Consider the following 12,837-nt stretch of genomic DNA (forward strand, 5'->3'; position numbering starts at 1 on the left):
ATAATTCGAACTCCTAACGGGTATTCCCCAAGTAACACTAGACTTACCGAGAATATTGAAATGCTTCATAAATATTTGTTTTCTCTTTTCGGGAAACACAATTGTGCCACAGAAAAAATGCAAGAATATTGTATTCTCAATTTTAAAATTTTTATTTTCTAATTTGTAGACTTCCTAAAACATAAATTAACAGATCGTTTGAGAGTCAATGAAATATCACAAAGTCTTCAATCTTGTTCAAATTCACCAGTTCGACAATTCCCTGGTTCGTTCCAAAGGCGGCTTCCTGTAGGAAGAATACAAGACACCATTAGAATGCATTCTGAGTCTCCAGTTGGAGAGGGATGAAGAAACTTACGGCAGGACTCGCGATAGAGCCACTTTGTGCATATTTGGTGGATTACCAGCGGCTGAAGCAATGCTCGACATGGAGTCCTGCGAGAGAGTCCGCTGCACAGCCGACCGTCCGTTTGTCTGGAGCTGGGCACGGCGGAAGGGATAGCGCCACGGGGACTTGGGCACTTCGCCCTGGAAACCCTTGTTCTCCACACCCGCCAGCTGGCTGGTCTTGGACGACAGGCGTCGCAGGATGCGAGAACCCAGTCCAGGCGGCTCCTCCAGACCCTTACTGTTCCTCTTGCGGTAGCGCACGTCGTGCGACTCCTCGAGGATCACATGGCGATCGTAGGGTGTGTCGTAGTACACTTCCAGGATGGTGGAGAAGGTGTGTGGCCACACCAGATCTATGGCAGATATGATTAATCCTACGAAAAGGCACATGGTTCCTGTAAAGAGGAGGAAGAAATTGGTTACACAGTTCTGGCGTTGGAGTTCAAGAGCAGAGAACTGACCTGCGACTAGAACGAGCCAGTAACACCATCCAAGATGGAACTGCAAGTGGCCACCTTCCACAATGATGCTGAGGGGCCTCTTGGGCAGCAGCAGGTAGTACCCGATATCCGTGGCCACGAGGAGCGCGCCCGTGAGGGACATCATGTAGGCGCCGTAGCGCGGCACAGCAATGAGCAGCAGATTCATGAGCAGCCACGAGGCCAGCGATGCCCAGAGCAGGATGCTGGCGTAGTAGCCGGCGGCTCGGTAGCGGCCGCCCCATGCGAATCCCTCCTGGCCCAGGCTGAAGTACTCCGCCACGGTGAGGATGGGATAGGGCAGTCCGCGGCGCAGGGAGTTCTTGTAGGATTGACCCATGTCGTCAGCGGCGTCCCAGCTGAACCTCTCGTTGAAGTCAATGTCCGGTGGGGTCCAATTCCCAATGGGAAGTGCTGTTCCAGACAAAGAGATCTTAATTTAAGCAAAAAAAATCCTCACTATGTTCGAAAGCAAGAGTGAGTTCAATTTTCTTCAGTTTTTGTTGTGTCTTTATAGCTTTTATTGTGATTTTCGTAATTTTATTGCTCGCCACTCGCGCTCTTTTATGTGTCCATACATTAAATTAAGTCCGATCCACCCACAAAACCACACGCATCCGGTTCTTTGGCACATGCTATTCGACTCCAGAGCCATTAAAGGAAAGCAAATAAAATCAAGCATAAACTTTGCAAGAGAGCAATTTAAGTTCGCAAATGATATCACACGCTTCTTCTCATCTTTCATGAGAACATTCGTCGTTTTGGACTCTTTCGCGAAATTAGGTCCGGGTTTGGTGTTTCGTGTGCGACTGATAAATATCTACATTTTGCAGAGCGTGGCTTCGCAAATGCGTGGAATCTTGTAATTACCTGTGAGGGTAATGTTCACGTGCATCAGTCCAATGTGAGCTCCCATCCGAGCAGGAAGTTTTTCTCGTGAGAAGGCCTTATATGGCGCCAAAATGCTCGAGTGCGCCACGTGCCAGGCAGATCCCAAGCGTGTAACTGCCGGAAAAATCGAATTGGTGAGGATGTTGAAATGGAAAGAGAGGCATTACAATTGCATTTTCCATGCTATTTAGAGAGAGAGTTTTTACTCAATGTGGTGTTATCTAATGGGAGAGACTCACCTAATATGACTAGGCCGACGAAGAGACTGAGTGTCACGGTCGTGAAGGTGGTGAATCGTTGTTTTCTCACACCTGGAAAGATGACCAGGAAGGCCACATAGATGGTCGTGAAGAGTACAGAGACGGCCACAATGGAGACATCTCCGGTCACGGGGGTTCGATTTGAGAAGGAGTACAAAGTGGGGCCGCCATCGTCTCGGAAGGCGTCAAACCATCCCTTCATTGTGGGGCCGTTGAGCACCTCTGCAATGATAAAAAGTGCGAGACACTAATAAGCCATTAACATCATCCAAGAGGTCTCCGCATAATTGCATAAAACATATCAATGTGTTTTATTGCGATTCTACACGATAAATTTGCATTTTGCATAAATTTTACATCATCCCAGCAGTGGAGTTTTTTGAGAAAAATTGGTCAATGTGTGCAGTTCATAAAGTATCGCTTTGACGGAGAATAAATTAATGCACCGCGAGGATCAACATAGACACCTTACATAATTGTCCAGAAAGTGAAGAAAGAACCCGCCGAATAAATTTATTATTGAGAGAAAATGGCATTTAAGACCTTATAATAGTGCCTTACAAGACTCAAGTGAGCCTCTATTTCTCTGTTATAGCACTCATTTACTGCCTTATTTGCTGTTTTACCATTACACAAAATATTTTTCAACAAAACGTGAGACTCATAAAGTCTCTGCTTTGTGCTAGTCAAACGGAGACTCGGTTTGTGACTTCTTTGAGAAGCGCAGAGGGTGGAAAAGTAGTAAAACTCACTTCAACAATGATCAATTATTGTGAGAGAATTATCCTGGATTTGGTTAAATATTGTGGTTAAGGAGTTGTAAAGAGTTTCAAAAGATTTATGTGCTTCTTGACGTGATCATTAATTTGCAGATAAAACTTGTGCAAATGTTTGAACAGTAGTAAATAGCAGGCCATAGTTAAAATGACCTTAAATGAAAAGGCTCTGGAGATACGGAAATGCTACACTGTAAATAGACCTCGTCAGGTGATTTTAGGCTAATTGGACGCCCCCAGAGATTCCCCTGGAGATTTAGGAGCGCGAATTTGTACCACACGTACGATGATGAAAGACAAGGAAATTTTACGACTCCCGCACAAATTTTTCACGCTGTTTTCGCGCTCTTTACAACATTGGCTTTGAACTGTGACTTGTAGTGTATCTTGTCCAATAAGGAAGTCCAAACGACGCGATGTTTGTCGACGATTTATAAAATATATGAAATAAATATTTGCATATGAATCACGCTGTGAATGAAAGTGAAATTAAATGTTTTTATCTTCTCAAACAGGGTATAGTGTGTGTGGTTGTGCCTTTTGCTCCATCCACTGTTTAATGCCATTTTTCACATCAATCAAATTCAATTTAGTACGTTTTTTGAGGGATTTTTTCCCCGCGATTGTGTGTATTGCATTTTCTGTTGGCCGATTGGAAAAGAAATCAATTTATCGGCACAGCAATTTGAGGCAATTTTCACAGACAAGAATGGTATTTAAATACCGTCTTTTTGCCTTCAATGTCCCAACAAATTGAGCTACCTATTTGCACAATAGACGTCTGATTTCAGGTGTGGAGTGATTTGAGAGGATAATTAATAGATTTTAATTTTTCAAAATTAACCACCAAACATATATAAATTGTAATTAATTTTTCACAGACTTGGCATTTGCATGGAAAAGAATATTAAATTTTTCTCTGTGCACCAACCAATACAGCTCAAAACGTGTGAATGGGAGGTGAAAAAAAGCTTTCCAATGAGAAGAATTCTATATAACGTGAACTCACAAACACGACCTTCGGCGGTAGCCCTTGAAAATCGCGTATTTTACCTGTCTGTTTAATTTTTTCTTCGATGTGTTACGCGCTTTTAACACATCCGCAAATTGGAGGTGCATGCAATTCCATTTAGTTTTGCTTCTAGAGTGGAAAAATTGGAGAAAATGCCATGATTTCCAATACACTAAAAAATACATTCACTGCATTATATAAAGTTTTTGAGTTACAATTGAAATGCTTGAGATAAGTTTTTGTGCTGGAAAACGTCATAGAAGCACTTTGTCAAGGATGAATCTGTTATGGAAAACTAAATATTTGTCCTCATGGTTTTCCTCGATATCTATGCTAAGACATTGCTATTCACATGTGATATATGTACAATATTTAGAGGAAACGGAATTAATATGATATTTTAAATACATTAACACACTCAACGTGGAATCTCAAGGTTCTTCGATGTATCATACATAAATTTATTCAATCTCCTCGACAGCAATACATGTTATTGTTTGCTTTCTATATTTATAGAAATTATAAACATGCCATTAGGATTCTATTTTTTTCACTAAATCATATGCTATGAAGAGAACAATTATATTGAACCTGAAGATACAGCAAAAATTATTACATTACATTACAATAGAGACATTCTCGGCTCTCTGGGTAATTTTGATCCAAAGAGTCACGATTGTAGCATTTTCTGAGTCAAAAAATTCCCCATTCTTCGGACCTGTATCAGATGGGAGTGATCGAGGGTTTTCGGATGGCTCATAAAACCGCAAATATCACACACATTGTGCATTGCAAAGTGCTTTCCAGTCACATGTTCGCATCAGATCGAATTGGGAGAGGTGAAGAAAGGCAGATTTTTTTGCCTACGACGACGCGATCTTTTCTTCGCGTCTCGATTTCCTCATGTGACCCCTTTGGCGTCTTATACATTTGGTGCCACCTTAAATGTCAAATACAAGAGGATTGTTGGTACTCTCACGAATTAATTGCAATGGCTTGATTAATTAACCATCGTAGAAAGTCACAGATTCAACGGAAAGATATCCATTCTCATGGATCTCTGATTGCAACATTTCCTCCTCTGAGCGCGAGAACGACCGAAAAGACCTTTTTCTCTCTTCTCAACACTCAACAAAATCACCGAGCAATTTCCATTTATTTAACATAATTAGTCACTTGCAGAGTATTAATTGTACAGGAAAGTGTGAATGAGGAAAATATGTGAGTAAATGCGCAAACGTCTAAGAGTGAGAGGAATTTCCCAGTCGTGGCGTGAACAGGTGAGGATCAAAGGCGTGATGCAGAATCCGGTTTGGCGGACAGAAATAGCATCAGAGAGAGAGAACATCCTGGAAGCTGACTTGCTGATACACACACTCCAAATTATCTCAGCAGGAATCGCCTTGTCTTGCCGTCTTTCGGCAAATTATCGTGACTTTTTTCCATTCGTCACATTCGGCAGATTTGTATCAAGAATTGTGAAGCAGAACAATTTCACTTGCAAAGAATTGTACATATTTAGCACGTTAATTGGCAAAAAGTATGCAATGAGGTTTTCAATTAAATAATTGATAATCCGAATGTTTCACTATTTTAGGCGCTGTTCTGCATCTTGGGTTCTAATATAAAAATTCTGGCACATCCAAAGATAGGAGTCATTTGATTATAAATTCACATCACGACTTTGCCGGATTGTTCTCGACAACATATTATTTTTTTCTCTCTTTTTTGCATCTCCCGTCATCAACTTCTTCATAGCGACCGCTCAGCCATTTGCCATATTTAACATACATCTTCGCATTCTCGGGAGCACGTGGTCGCGGCCCAGCATCCGGGATCGTCAGACCTGTCAGAACATTCTGTTCGCACCATAAATTAACGATCTCAATAAAATCACTTTTTATCCACTCGCGGATTCCGCCTTATTTGCCTTTGATATGATTAGCTTAATTTATGTGTGTGCAAAAAGAGGAATCATCAGCGGCTCATCTCAGGGGATAATTGAAGCCTTGAGATCTCCATAATCACGGCCACTTGCGAGAGTGGATTGAGTGGAGACCTAGGCAGATTCTGATCAGCGTCACAGATGATGTGAAGTCGGTCGGAAGAAAGGGAAAGATTAATTTCTCTTTCGCCTGACCATCGATTTATATCCAATAGTGTAAATAACCCAGAGAGGCGGTGAATTATCGCCCAGGAAATAAATGTATGGAATTAAAACAGTTTCACTTTTGATTTTTTTTCACCTTCTCTCCCTCTCTCATTCGCCACACTTTTTCTCTCATTTGAAACTCTTTATCGCACAATTTGAGATGTAACGGAATTCAAAACTTCACTTTGCAGATCACGATAAGGTTGAGCAGAAAAAGAGCAAAAACGTCTACGCGATTGGTCAGAAGACACAACAAGACTTACCAAAAAATTAGTCTCACACGATTTAGCGTGGTTCACGAGGTTGAAAGGAAAAGTGATTCAATTTGGATGACTAAAGACAACAAAACTGGAAACGCTATTGTTTTTGGCACTCCAACAGTCCGTCCAGTTTTCAGCAAGCGCACACTTGTTAGCAAATCAGACGACACATCCGAGCCCGGCCAGAGATTCAGTGTGACTAACAAGAGTGCTGGCTGCGAAATGTGTGAAGTCCCCACCGTCTGAGCCACTGTCAGTCTGAAGGCAGAGAAGTGGCCACCAGTGAGCGCCGATACGGCAAAAACCGGAGTGCGGAACCGAGCTCAGAGACAACGAATCCGTCATCCAATTCAATGGCACCCACGGGGAGGCTGGCCACCAGTCAGTTATTAATAGACTTTGATATACGCACCGAAAAATACCCGACAATATGCAACTAATATGATGCATCGATGTGATTAAAGTGCAACTCTTTGGGAACTCGTCAAGCGTGCGCTCGTTTGAAGTTGGGAGTGAAACTTTACCGTGAAAGCTTCAATGGTTGAAATTTAAAATTAATTCAAATTACGGATTTGATTACCTACTTATTAATTTTATGCTTTTTATCTGCGACTTTCATCCTCCAGCTCAAAGGGTTAAAACACTTGATTACCAGTGAATTTTCTTATAAATCTTTCAAAATTTCATAATTTTCCCAACTCTAAGTGGTTAAAATAGACTTTTTACCATCGGCTAAACCACGATTGGATGCATAGTGTAAGTGGTATGAGAGAAACAAACAATTTAATTTGTTTTTGGGATTGTGAAGAATGCTGAGAATTTCCCTTTCCGCGTAATGCAAACGCTATTAAACGCATTCTCATATTTTTCGAGCTCCCCTTCTGACAATCAATTGATGTCTAGTAGTGACAAAATGGATTTTAGCAAATACTCACGTTGGAGTTAATTAACGTGTTATGTGCAATGAATGGGTTCAAGGGTGTCTTATTGAACATTTCAATGGAATTCTTATCGATTCATGAGCTCGGCTGTCTCTGGCGAGAATTGATGACAATATCATCAATCACTCTGTGTGTTCGATGCTGGCCAGCTCGACGAGTTATCATAGTTACTACTTGTAGATGGAGAGACGATAGATGCAAAAATTAAGATGGAATTCCAAATCACTCGAGGCAAGGTCGAGCCACAGAGTAGAAATGCCTTGAACGATATGGTTAATTATTGTGATGCGATATGTTATTACAGCATCTCTGAGAGTGTAAATCCATCTGTACTGAGAAACTTCCCCCTTTTTATTTCTCTCACCTTCGGAGGAATAAATTACATTTTTCAAAAATCCACGTACAGAATTAACCACAATTCGCAAAGAACGGTGAGCAGAGTATATAAACACGACAATGACAAAAGTTTCACTCTGGCCGTGAACCACAACAGTGAAAATCGTGTTCAATTTTTCAATATCTTATTAAATTTGTATTTCGCCGTACAATTACGCTATGGCGTGTATTTGTATACAATGAAATATGCTTACGGACACTCATAAATTATAAACTTGAAATTGTTTGTCATTCTCAGGTTTTGACTTTTCGTTGAGTGCAAACCGCGAGACGCTGATGATTAAATTTTATTTCCATTTCAATTATATTGGGAAGGTTGCACAGAGAGACAAGACACTCGAGGAGACGATCTTCAATTGAGATGGCCAAAAATGGGAAGATCAACACGGCGACCAGCAGCGAGTTCATTCAACCTCGATCTTCTGGGCTCCCGAAAAGTGACCAATTTCCTTATTACACTCCCAACTCCCAACCATTTAACGGAACGACGATCGCACCAATTAGTCATGTGAAATATTCCCGACGATATTAATCACCGTGGGCCAAATTCCAACCTCGACACTGTGGTTTCCCGAAGCTGAAAATATGCTATTGTTGTGATTTACGAAGACGCGAGCTTGCAAAATTGCCAGGCGGTGGTTTCTTGTTAGCTCGTGACAAACACCTCCAGAGCTCGCCAGTGATGTCATTTGCACAAAATAATCATTTGTATTCAAGATGACAGTCGGCGAAATTATTTCTTCTGCCACAAGAAAGTTCTTAGAGTCTCCGCCCACGAACCCTGACCCTCTGACTCATCAATCAACATCTGCGATCTGCAACAATTGTTGCGGGAGTTTATGTGCCTCACGTGAAATCTTGAAGCACGTTGCCATGAACCAAATTATTCGATTGAATGAGCTTCATAGCGAATTTGAGTGTCAATGTGTGAATCGATCGTAAAATGTTTATAAGAGCTAATAAGACAAAGACGGCATTCCTCATGAGATTTGAAGCCTTTTAAGTTGCGGATTTGCTCTAAAGGCAACTCAAGTATTATTTTCATGGGGTGTTAAATTCATTAAGAGGAAAAATCAATTGACCACAAATTTGTGTGGGTACAAATTAGTTTTTCTTTCCTTTATTTTAACAAGTTCCCTGTCCGATTCACACAACTGGTAATTACTAAGAAATATCAATCGCTTCTCTGTAACAAATGTTAACAAGCTATTTTTATTTACAGGTTTTTGTGTAACATGTTTGACTTGAGCGAATGCAATTTGATGTTTTGATCTTTATGCAAATAATGACGATTGCGTGAGATTGAATGCTCTCTCTAAGCTTATTTATTTCAGAGAAATAATTGAGAGAAAATAGCTGTGACGTTACTTTTGAAGCATTGACCGAATTAGAATGCAGATAAGAGTTGAAAGATTGCGCATAAACTCTTTCTGGCCACTGGAAGTCGTAAAGACGTCATAAATTTAAAAGCCTTCTCCTGCACTTGCCTTAAGCTCTTGACGTAAATAATAATTCATCTGCCGCGAGGGGTTAAAAATAAAGAATCACCACTTAACGGCGTGTTTGGGTCATAATAAAATTCAGGAAATTCAACAAGAGTCTGGGAAAAATATCCGGTTCGACGTGATGGCTCAAATTGGGAAGATATTAACCCCTTGGGCGCTGTATTGTGAATTGAGGTGCAGAGCAATGGTCAATGCTGAGAGGCTGAGCGTGGTTTACCTTTGCGCCGAGAGACTCCGTCTGACCAGTGGTTTGAGTTCCGAGATGAAATTATTGCCATTGACACTCGAGAAGGCACAACAAGTTGCCGGAGCTGTTTGTCTTTGCACAAGAAAAATATCGAAAGTAAAAGTGACCACTCGGCGACTCTATTTCCTCCTTCAGAATTACAACGGTGTGGCGCAGAGAAAGGCAGCCGAAGAGACTCTTCAGCTGGATTGGCAGAGAACATGTGTAATGCCGAGAGAGCTTCGCGTAATTGCAAATTAGATACGAAACTCCACATAATTGGATGCTTAACCTTTTGTCACATTACATTTCAGCCTTCTCGCGGGCGCTCTGTCGTATTGTATGGACAATTTATACGCTTTTTTGAAATGCATTTGGAGTCGCGCATTTGAATAAAATATAATGTTGATGTGGACATAAAAATCTCCCAAGTTCTCACTCTCTGTTATAAATAAATAAATAATATTATGTACGTTCTGCCGTGGCTTCGAAGTGGGTCAAGACGACCTATTGTTACACTAAAGCTTTTCCATTTTATCGTGTGATTGTGCTTCTCTTCATACACTCTTTTCATCCCGTTCTCAGTGCGCAGATTTGGCCACTCTTGATGTTATTTAATCTCGAATAATTACACTACAGCTGCTACATGAAAAACATGATTATTAATCTTTCTGGGGATAACAATAAATTTCTACACTGCAATTCACTCTCTGTCTTGGCAAAAATCCAGTTTTAATGCCCAACCACGCTCCTCTCCTTTTCATGCCCAGCAAATTTTCTATAGAAATTAATCCATGAACAGCTTTTTTGTACAACACACAATGCCGTACTCCCAATATTGCATTTTGCTTTTCCATTGCATCACCAGCATCTCTTTATTATTATAATTCTATTTGAGAGAGAAGCTGGAGGCAAGCGAGTACAAATTGCAGAGTATTTTATTTTCAAAGTTCTCCACAGACATTTGATAAAAGCCACCCTGTGTAACCGTGGAGGCACTTTATCTCTCCGATCGGGCCCACAATCAATGACAAGAAATACAGCCACACGCGTGAGATTGGCCATTTGGAGCAATTGCGGAAGTTATTAGAGCTCAGAGCGTGCGCATGTGGCATTTTTTCTCCCTAATCAAATCCATCGAATACCAGAAACAATTTAAGATCAACGGCCACCTCATAGTCCTTGAATTGCTGGCTCTGGGTCTGCGGATGGAGAACACCGCACACACTCTCGAGCACCTCGTGTGTGCACCTTTAATTAAAATCCATTCACTTTTTTATATCACTGCCTACAACTCGCAGTGCCTTATGGCTAGAAGGCAGATGTGGAGATTTAATGACGATACTTGGAAACGAGCTTGAAAATTTGACCATCGCGCATGGAGTTTTTCAACCGGAAATCCTTGACGTGATCGCGACGTGGCTTTTTGCTGCAAAAAGACCACCATCGGTTCTCTGGCCACTGATGCAATCGCAAAATGGGGAGGAAGTAAAGGTGCTATGGTGAAGGTCGCTCGAGTCTCGCAGATCAATGGATTTGTCATTCGATCGCATATATGAATTTCTTATTTCTGCATTATTTATGGTTCAGAATGTGCCGTGTCAGGCATTGATATGGTAATTCAGGGGAAGTATTGTGTGCACAGAGAGTCTGGAAATCTCATTTCAGGTTCAATTCAAAGAATGAAAATTTGCATTGAAGCTCGACAGTCAAATTCCTTGTCTTCTTGCGAAAATAAATTAGTGAGCATTCATTTGCAAATTTGCTGGGAAATCTATAAGATTTCACAACATCCTCTTCGTCCAATTAGCTTCGCCGATGAATTATTCAAATACTTGAACCATAATTAATTACAGAGAGAGTTCTTGAGGTCGAGTGGTGAATAAATCTTCGCAGAACTGCTATTTGTCACTGCGCCCAATTTATCGATAGTCCTTGTAGTGTTTGGAAATCAGAAATCCAGATTAACGTAAGAAGAATTATAATGTCTCACTTCTTAAATATTTCTCGAACCTCGAGTTCATTACACCACATCGTAAAGTTCTTATTAACTCATTAAGACGCACAATTTATCACTTTACCAAGTGTTACTTAACTTTAGCTAATATTTCTTGGAATCCTGAACAACTCTTCGCTTCATTTTGAGAGTGAAAAATTGTGTGCGTAATGAAGTCATTGGTAGAAATTATTCACAGTCCCAATATGAAGAAATGGTCTCAAGTTATTTTTATGGTGATGATTTAACTCTCTTCCATCGCATTACCTTTGAGTAGTCGTGCAATCAAATTCACATTTATTGTGGTGTAATTGAATTAATCCCGTGAACATGGCTCGGCAGAAAAGGCAGCGAAAATTAACCATTGAACGTGGAAATTGCCACAATTTTCTCTCTCACCGTTGCCATTATTATACCAAAATGTAAATGCGGTAATTTGGCATTTTCGTGTGAGATTGGAAGACTTTACTTTTAAATTCATTCAATTCAGTTGTGAATAAATTTCAATTCCTCCAGTGAATTAATGGACTTCTCTCGCTTCCATGGCGCGCGGTAAAATGTCAATATAGTTTCGCGCGCAGAGACTTTCTTTGACGCTAAACCAAATTATGCATCATTGAGCTTCGCGATCAGACACTTTTCACTGGAAACATCGTGTAAATTGCCGCCCATGAGTCGCTCTCTCTGTGTTTGTGTTGGATGAAATGGAGAGTGTTTTAATCACTTTGCGTCACATGGAGTGACTTTACATTGGAAGAAAGTGAAATTTCCTCAACAATGTGAAATTTCGACGCAAGTGACGATTCACTGAGGTGTATGAAAGCGATAACACACAGGTTAGTGCTAATTATCTTGCACGTCTGGAGATTCTTATGTGCAAAACAGAAATTTTACTTTAATCCCCTTTAAGTCGCGTGTCTGTTTTAAATAAATTCTAGTCCAAAATTCAACTCACAGTGGTAAATAAAGGTATTTATTGTAGGTACTGTACAACTAACTCAATTTCAATGTAATGCAGTCTCTCTCAGTTGCAATATCTGTCTTTCCTTGAGAACCAATATCACTCGAAGTGAATCGATTTTATTCAGAAACATCGCAAAGAGAGAGAGATGAAAGCCTTCGAACTGGATGTCTCTTCGCGAAAGCTCGAGATCCAATCAATCATGTAAATTTTTATTTGTTGTGGCTCACGATGACTTTATGTAAGGCGCAAAGGTGGTGATGCAACCGCAACTCATCTCTTTGATATCCAATGCTATACACAGAGTCAAGTCAAGGAGTGGAAAAAAGAGCCTCCAATCCAACATTGATTCTGTGTTGCAAAACTCACACGCGCCATGGTGATCAACGTCATCATTAATTACTTCTCGATCACAAAAGATCGGATTCAGCCAGATCCCATCGCCATTCAGCGATGGAGTCTCTCCAGAGACTCACCTTTTGTTTGCTGAACAGCCAAGAAATTCCATTCATTGATCTTCCTATGAGATTCCGATGGCTTTTGTGGCTCGCGCTTTTCACTCGATCCTCGTGCAATTCAGCGAATAATGGAA

General features: G+C 40.7%; 2 protein-coding genes across 3 annotated transcripts in view; one reads left to right on the top strand and one right to left on the bottom strand.

Annotated features, from left to right (window-relative positions):
- LOC132261491 (uncharacterized) overlaps positions 1-12,837 on the top strand; it is a 126,325-nt gene that overhangs the window by 62,154 nt on the left and 51,334 nt on the right. The window lies entirely within an intron of this gene.
- On the bottom strand, positions 129-12,762 carry LOC132261508 (dual oxidase maturation factor 1). 2 transcript variants are annotated; one of them, XM_059760352.1, is made up of 6 exons: positions 12,722-12,762; positions 2,000-2,242; positions 1,740-1,874; positions 852-1,283; positions 359-785; positions 129-286 (listed from the first exon to the last, which is right to left on the bottom strand). In XM_059760352.1, the coding sequence occupies exons 2-6, from the start codon at positions 2,220-2,222 to the stop codon at positions 244-246; spliced, it is 1,260 nt and encodes a 419-aa protein (XP_059616335.1). In that variant the 5' UTR covers positions 2,223-2,242; positions 12,722-12,762; the 3' UTR covers positions 129-243. The 2 variants fall into 2 exon arrangements, with proteins under 2 accessions (XP_059616335.1, XP_059616334.1); XM_059760351.1 differs by lacking the exon at positions 12,722-12,762 and adding an exon at positions 6,224-6,513.

Source organism: Phlebotomus argentipes, unplaced genomic scaffold, assembly GCF_947086385.1.
Source record: "Phlebotomus argentipes unplaced genomic scaffold, Phlebotomus argentipes genome assembly contig_15, whole genome shotgun sequence".
Lineage (NCBI taxonomy): Eukaryota > Metazoa > Arthropoda > Insecta > Diptera > Psychodidae > Phlebotomus > Phlebotomus argentipes.